Source organism: Triticum dicoccoides, chromosome 2B (assembly GCF_002162155.2).
Source record: "Triticum dicoccoides isolate Atlit2015 ecotype Zavitan chromosome 2B, WEW_v2.0, whole genome shotgun sequence".
NCBI classification, from domain to species: Eukaryota; Viridiplantae; Streptophyta; class Magnoliopsida; order Poales; family Poaceae; genus Triticum; species Triticum dicoccoides.
This window is the reverse complement of record NC_041383.1, coordinates 97,809,522-97,817,970: the sequence shown is the minus strand read 5'-3', so window position 1 is coordinate 97,817,970 and position 8,449 is coordinate 97,809,522. Positions and strand designations below refer to the sequence as shown.

The following is an 8,449-nucleotide window of genomic DNA, read 5'->3' as shown; positions in this document are numbered from 1 at the left end:
ATAACCATCTTTGATAAACGAGCTAGTCAAGTAGAGGCATACTAGGGACAATATGTTTTGTCTATGTATTCACACATGTACTAAGTTTCCGGTTAATACAATTGTAGCATGAATAATAAAAATTTATCATGAAATAAGGAAATAAATAATAACTTTATTATTGCCTCTAGGGCATATTTCCTTCACTTGTATCATTATCTCTTCGCCGACCCAGTGCACCCTTACAATTTACCATTGTATTGGGTGTGTTGGGACACAAAAGACTCTTTGTTATTTGGTTGTAGGGTTGTTTGAGAGAGACAATCTTCATCCTATGCCTGCCACAGATTGATAAACCTTAGGTCATCCACTTGAGAGAAATTTGCTACTGTCCTACAAACCTTTGTACTTGGAGGCCCAACAACGTCTACAAGAAGAAGGTTGTGTAGTACACATCAATGGCTCGCGCTGTAGCTCCCCTGAATTTTAATGCGTTCATAGAGAAAGCTAAGTTGAAAACTGATGGAAGCAACTATGCAGACTGGGTCTGTAATTTGAGGATTATCCTCAGTGCTGCACAAAAGGCTTATGTCCTTGATGCCCCGCTCGGTGCGTCACCCCCTCCAACATCGTTTGTGGATGTTGTGAACCACTAGTAAGAAACAGGGCTTTGGTCACAGCTCCCTGTACACATTTAGTCCCGGTTGCATCATGAACCGGGACTAATGTGAGCATTAGTCCCGGTTCAAGCGGCTAAGGCGCCGGGAAGGCATTATTCCCGGTTCAAATGGGACCTTTAGTCCCGGTTTGAGACACGAACCGGAACTAAAGGGTGTGATGCCCTTTACTCCTGGTTTGACATTTTCAAACTCCACCCCCCCCCTCTGTGGATCGCCTTTTCAGTTTTGTAAAATGCAAAAGAAAACGATAAAAACTTAAAAAATTAAAATCCTTTGAGATGTAGTTATGTTACTACATCTATTGGTTAGGAAAATAAAAAAACTTAAATTTGAACATGTTTTGCAAAAAAGTTTTATGAAAAAGTAAAACGGTCATATCTTTTGCATACGATGTCGAAAAAGAATGCATAATATATCAAAAGAATCAGCACAAAAATCCGCATCCGATTTTGATGGACTTATGCCTGTTTGCAAATGTTTAGAATCCTCAAATTCTAAAAGGAAAAAATGATATGCTCAAATTTCAGTTTTTTTGAATTTTTGTTAAATCTGGTCAAATTTGTGGTCAAACTATGGTCAAACTACTTATTCAAGAAATATTAGTGTTAATAAATAATTATTTTTAATTTTTTGACTTTTGGTCGAACTATGGTCAAACTATGGTCAAAACTGGTCAAACTACTTATTCAAGAAATATTTGTGTTAATAAATAATTATTAATTTTTAGAACAATAGTTTCAAACTCAAACGGTGCTTAATGCTCAAGTTCAACTCCTAAGGGTTAATAGAATTGACAGCTTAGTATTGTTAAGAAAACAACAATTGCAGACTTGGAAACTAGGGGGAATAGAACTCAAAAGTTAAGCATGCTCAGACTGGAGTAGTGAGAGGATGGGTGACCGGCTGCGAAGTTACACGATTTGGAATAAGTGGTTCATAATTGAGCAGTGATGAAGGATGATTAGAGTGGGTGATGAGAGGTTGAATTGTCAAATAATTCATAAATTTGAAAATAAAAAAAAATAAAAAAAGTCAAAAAAATCAAAAAAACAAAATTTCAAAAAAAATTCCTTTAGTCCCGGCAACCGGGACTAAAGGTGGAGCTCCATAGAGCGGCCATGTGGAGGGCCTTTAGTCCTGGTTCGTAACACAACCGGGACTAGGGGGGTGCAGTTAATCTTCCGGATGAAGTAGCGATTGATAGAGTTCTTCAGTCATTGCCACCAAGCTACCAGAGAACTATAATATGCAATGGATGAAGAAAACAATCTATGAGCTCTTCGCAATGCTTAAGACCGTAGAGGTATAAATCAAGAAAGAGTATCAAGTGTCGATATATTAACATCCCCCTCCCATTGTTACTTCACGAGCGTTGCAGATTATAAATTACTCACTCCGTTTCATAATGTAAGACATTTTTTAACACTAATGTAGTATCAAAAAAACGTCTTACATTGTGGGATGGAGGGAGTACAGTCTACAATCGCTTGAATGTGTGGGCTTTTCAGCGTGCAATGTTCAGTAACCGGCAGTGACAGAATTTCCCTGATGAGGAATTCCTTATCCAAGAAAGATGCACTGATTGGTGCTGCAACAACACCCAACCAGAAACGAACTTGCAACCCAAAGAGACAGACTGCACTGCACATATATATAAAAGAGTCGGTTTAGATTAGCTGATGCTCTTCTTCTCACTCAGCGTTTCATCCCAGGTAGTACAGAGTCCTAACGCCCTACTACTCTACTAGAGAGTCTTGGCTACTACGCGCGTACTATGAACAAGGCGGCGGCGGTGGCGGTGGCGGGTGTGTCTCTCGGCGTCGATCGATCAGAAGGAGGCCGAGTTGATCCGCCGGAGCTGGTGCTGGTGCTGCTTCGGCTCCGCCTCCGGCTGGGGCATGTAGAGCACCGCGTGTCGCCGGAGCTGCTGCTGCCTCTCCCCCGCCTCCTGCTGCGGCAGGAACTGCATCACCGGCTCCAGCTTCTGCAACACCAAACACAACCATGAGACGAGAAAAGAAACTTTGCTCCGATGAAATGATTTCATCATCAGTCTTGAGAGTCTGTTGTGATGCAGTAAGCCAACAAATGCCAGCAGCGGTTCAGTCTAGGAATTGAGATAAGAGGCTTAGATTAAGAGGTTTAATCTCCGAGTTTACACTAATGAAAAAAGTTTGCACTAATAAGAGGTTCATGGATGAAAAATTATGACATTCAGAGAAGAAGCAATTATACAAGAACATGGAAAGATCACACCACTGTTTGGAGCAGCCGGAGCAGGAAGTTTGGAAGTGGTCGGCATCTATTATGGCCAGTACAGTACATTCTCGTCCTGATTGGCCTTTGACTAGTGGCACAGGACTTGCGTACTGCTTACCGAGGCCAAGGCACAAGTGAATTAACTTGAGTAATTCTTTTTTTACCTTGAGCTCCTTCAGATGCTCGATCTCCTCCTCCAGCCGCGAGATCTTGTTCTCCAGCTCGTTCGTGTAGGCCTACGGCACCGTAGGCATGGCGAATCCGTCAAAAAGAGGCGATTTTTTGGGGTGCGAAATTATTTACCGGAGAAGGTGACCGAGAGAGAGAGAGACCGCACCTGCTTCCTGGCCCGGGACCTCGCCGCCGACTCGCGGTTCTTGATCATCCGCTTCTGCCGCCGCTCCACCGTCTTCTCCACGACGCCGTCCCCGCCCACGACCGCGGCGCCGCGCTTCCGCCCGCCGGCCTGCGAGAGGAACCCGCCGCCGCCACCGCCGTGGTACACGGCGTCCAGCACGGGGCCGGCGCCAACGCCGAGGGGCCGCGGCAGGGGGCGGGTCACGTACTGCTGCGGCGGGTGGTACTGGTGCAGCCAATGCGCGCCGGCGCAGCCCCCGCCGCCGGCGACAGGCACGCCGGCGCGCGAGAGGAAGTCCTCCAGCGTCATCTCGCCCACCGTCGGCTGGCGGCCGCGGCCGGCGCTCTCGATGTCGCGCCACACCTCGTCCACCGTCTTCTTGCCCGTCCCGGCGCCGCGCGGCTCCGCGTCGGCGGCGGGGAGCACCGTGCGCAGGAGGTCCTCCAGGTTCATGCTCCGGAGCGGCTCGCCCAGGTGGCTCTCCACCTCGTTGAGCGTGAGCCCGTACACGGACCCCTGCCTCGACAGGGGCCCTCCCCCGCCGCCCCCGCCGCCGGCTCCGCCGAGGGACGACATTGTCTGAACTCCCATCCACGCACCAGCCTCCGACAGCCACCCCCTCGCCTCACGTGTCGCGATCAGCTGCAACCAACCAACCACAGGTCAAACAGGGAAACCACACGCCATTACAAACGGAAATAACAGCAACCACCGAGGCCGGCCGGTCAATGGAAACAAATCCTAAGCATGCCAAGAAGGGGGAGAGAGAAAATCTCACAAGCAAGGAAGCAACAGGAAAGAAAGAAAAAATGGGCAGCCAGGGTGCAGTTCTTGCCTGTTTCACCACGGCCGGGACCAGATCAGAATCCGGTGAGGCAGAGGAGAGTATTAATTTAGGATTGCCGCAAGAGGGGCTCCGGCCGGCCGTGTGGGGGAGAAGAGGGGTGCTAAAAGGGAAGATGGAGAGGGGGGAGCTGGTGGTGAAAGAGGAGACGACGATGCCTTTACAGTGCTACAGCTTGGACAGCTGCAATATATTTTTGGCCGAGGTGAACAGTAGGAGTGGAGCAGTGAGTGAGAGAGTGACACTGATGATGAGTAGGGTAACAATAATAAGAGTGCCGGCTGGGCCACACCACACCAGAGGCACGAAGCTGAAGCTCATTGAATAACAAAAGGAGTTTTTTGGGGCTTTCAGCTTGGGCTCATGTCCTTGTTTTATCACCAGCATTCAAAAGAGAGAAACAAAAAATGCCTGGCCTCCATTATTTATTTTCTTCATGCATGCAGGTAGGCAGATGAGGCATATATTTTTGTCCTAGGAGCCAACCAAACACCATCATATATATTCATATTCGTGCGCTCAAATTAAGCCTGGCCGAGGAAGGGGAATCCGCTCCTACAAAAGGCAGAAAAGCCACCGCTCGAAGTGGAAATGGCAATTTCAGGCCACACACAACACCACACGGAGGAAATTCCTTGTGCCACCATTAGCCCTGGCAGCCCGTGATTAAGCCTAGTTAATCGAGCATTTGCGGGGTGTGATGATGGCTGAGCACGCTACAAACTCAGCTTGTTTATTCATCGGTTCCCGTTGCATGAAACAACGTCTCCTCCCTCCCACGCCTTTCCCTTGAAGGATCAACCACGCACACACACATCTTTACCCGTCCAATGGCAGGGCCGGATAAAGCCTCTCTTGTAAGCAAGATCCGTAGCAAAGTTTTATCCTCTAATGATGCTAATTATCACGCCTTGCTCCACCAAAGCGGCCACTGATGATGCCAGTTGGGCATTTAGCATTAAGTGGCATGTGGATCTTCCTTATTCATTGGGAATAGGCAGAAATTGAAAAATGGCACTCATGACGGGACACTAAATTCTAAGATAAGGGCCAAAAAAGAAAAAGAAATAACGATTGCTCTGTAGCTAGATGGGTGCATCCTTCTACTCAGAGGCGTCATGAAGGGTGTCCTCCTCCCATGTCTAAATGAATGAAAAAATTGATCTTGCAAACAAGGGTTTTTTTAACAGTCACCGACGGAGAGCGTCCCCGTTGAATATATTACTCAAAAGGTTGTCAAGGGTGTGCTATAACACAAGGAGATAGGTAATGTCACCAAAACATAGCGACACTCTTAAAGGTTCCTTAAGCCTATAAAGTCCAAAGAGAGAATTCTGAAACAATGTTCCTAATAGTAGCTGCATTCTTGAGTCATATATCTGCCATAGAATGGTGAGTGCTAGCGATGGACAAATGTTGGGGGTCGACGCCAACTGGTGTGATCATGTCTCAAATCTGTGGGTTGGAAAACCGGACTTCGAACCCTAGGACTGACCACACCTGGGCCACCGAGGAGGCGAAGTAAAGCAATGTGTTCGACTTGTTCATAATAGGAGGAAAACCTAGGGCAAGCCGGTGAGGAAACAATGGTGGTTGTGATGGAGATCGGACTTTGAGAGCAACCAACAAAAAATTGACATCAATGGAAACCTTGGATGGTCGTGTGGTGTTTGCATTTTAGTCTTCATCATGCTCTACAGAGATGGTGTTTGTAGGCGTTCCTAGAGGTGAAGGAGAGCCCATGAGTGAGGAAGCGTTTGTCGTTGGAGTCTCTGGGGAAATTCCGCAACAAAGACACAAGAACATCCAAGTCGATCGATGCAACATTAGTGAGACTTCCTTGGTTTAGAAAGTAAACCATCCTACCATATGCTAGTCCATGGCGTCTTGTCATGGGCGGATCTTCCTGATGCTCAGGAATTTCAGTAGAAACCAATCAGGCCAAGAAAAACATTCAAGCGTCACTAAATTCTAATAAATGACCACAAAAAATGTTGATTAGTAACATGAAAAGGATCCTCCTCTTATGAAGTTCGAGAACGTATCCTATCCACCGAGCTAATCTGTGCAACCAATACACCAGTAGCTTTTGGGCCAATAGATGAAAAAAGAATGGCCCAGATTTGGTCACAAGCAAACTATACTACTTTTACTGAGACAACCCTTCACTTTATACTCCCTCCGTCCGGAAATACTTGTCATCAACATGGACAAAAAAAGATGTATCTAGAACTAAAATACATCTAGATACATCCCCTTTTATTCATTTTGATGACAAGTATTTCCGGACGGAGGGAGTATAAATTAACCCGCGCTACACATGTCATTCCTAATAGTAAACATGTACGTCCAGCTTTTTTGGTCTCAAGCAGAAAACATGATATATATTTCAAATCGAATGTCCTACTTTGGCTTGGTTTTGAATGCCATACTTTTCTTGACAAGACCTTTGATACAAGATCAATGTTGAATATATTGTCTATAATTTTTGTCCTTTAAACTCTAATCAAAACTTGGTGCATGGTCAAAGATCTCACTAAAGCAGTTCCCAAATCGGACATCCAATTCATAACATATTACCATGTTTTATTTGGACAAAACATAAATAAACAAACAACTATATTGATGGAAGACTGAGAATGTGAGATATGTAGTGCGGGTTTATTTCTAAACAATAGAAGGACTATTTGATAAATGTACCGACTATTCATCTCTCAGGCCAACTCATCTCCCTCTTTTTTTATCCAATGGATCATCCAGCATCGGTGCATTGGGTGCATGAATTACACCGGTGCACTGGATACGTCCTCTATGAAGCTCACCAATTATGCGTGTATCCTTCGATACATAGGCGGTGCCCTGGAGAGCATCGTCCTACCATGTTCGGAAAAAGGAAAGTGGGTCCTGCAAGCAAGTTCAATAGTGAGAAGATCAAATCATAAAAAGTGATTTCACGAGATCAAATCATACATGGAAAGATAATAATGGGTGAACTATTATTGCTTGATTTGTACCCTCGGTTACTTTGAGGTGTACGATGGATTCTACTTAGCGAGGGGAGGGGGAGGCCCTATTTCCTTGTTCGGTCCATCCAGCAAAGTCTTGAACCGATAATTGGTGCCTGCTCTGAGGTGTACGGCGAATTCTGTTTAGCAGGATGAAACGATGTGACAGATGAAAAAACAATACTTGGGTGCCTTGAGAGTCTAGCGAGAAAAATGTTTGTGTGCATGAGAGTCCGGACAAAATCACATCCACCCAATGTACACTATATAATTTGTTTTGACGAATCTCTGGGTATTATTAATTTGATATTGTAAATGAAGATATGTTTTTTTCTTTAAACTCGGTCAAGGTTTACTGAAGTTTGACCATGACCAAATATACACTGTAATTTGGCAACATAATTTGCAAGACAAATCACAAACAAAAACGTGCGTGTGTGCATCCTTGAATGTAGAGCCGGTCGGGCGAGCATTCTCCTCGCACGTCTGCAAAAGGAAAATATGATCTTGCATTGCAAGCAAGTTCAACGGTCAAATAATCCATTTAAGAAAAAGAAAACAGGTGATCTCACATGATCAAATCGTGCATGGAAAGGTAATAATAATTGGCGAACTCCTGTTGCTTTGCTTTGCTTTCTACTACTAGGCTCTCGACCGCTCCGAGGTCGAGGCGCGCAAGTGAAAATCCTCTCTCTCCGTCCGGTCCATTCGGCCAAATGCTGCGCGCGCCGATAATTGGCGCGGTACGTACTACGATCTCCTGTTTCTTCCTCAGAGCGCACCCATATTATTGACCTGCCGTCCTGACCATGGCCGTGCATGCGTGCATGCATGCTCGCCATGCAGCACTCGCAGTGGCCGGTCAGGCTCTTGATTTCACCGCTCACGAGATTTACAGTGCGGTAAAACACGGCTGAGGCAGTGAGAAGGCCTGTTGACCGGGCAACGCATCCACATAAGCATTGGCTGGCTGCTGCAAGCTGCGCCTGCAAAGGCTGTAGTGTTTTTTTATCTCTTGCGCTTGCAGCAAGTGTGTGGGACATTGCTGGGAGCTGGCCACGTGGCAGGGCTCGCCGGCGTGCAGACCAGATCTGCAGCTGGATGGGGAGTGATCAAGTGGAGATTATATTATAAGAATGCTCTTACGCGGGGGTAATGGGCGGCACGTGGCGGCTCTCCATTTGGCGGCATCTTTCCCCTTTGGGGAGCTCCAGGGCATCGGGGATTCAGGGGGACACCCAAATCCGCTTAGCCCTAAAAAAACAATACTACAGTACTGGCCGCCATTAGCCTGGCTCCTTTGCTTCCTTTCATCTTCTTGCCA

At 46.2% G+C, this 8,449-nt stretch overlaps 1 protein-coding gene across 1 annotated transcript; it reads right to left on the bottom strand.

Annotated features, from left to right (window-relative positions):
* Positions 1 to 2,289: 2,289 nt before the first annotated feature.
* On the bottom strand, positions 2,290 to 4,333 carry LOC119362343 (ABSCISIC ACID-INSENSITIVE 5-like protein 3). Its single transcript, XM_037627549.1, has 4 exons — positions 4,112 to 4,333; positions 3,256 to 3,918; positions 3,083 to 3,154; positions 2,290 to 2,643 (listed from the first exon to the last, which is right to left on the bottom strand). Exons 2-4 carry the CDS (start codon positions 3,865 to 3,867, stop codon positions 2,488 to 2,490), a joined length of 840 nt encoding a protein of 279 aa, XP_037483446.1. The 5' UTR covers positions 3,868 to 3,918; positions 4,112 to 4,333; the 3' UTR covers positions 2,290 to 2,487.
* Positions 4,334 to 8,449: the final 4,116 nt, after the last annotated feature.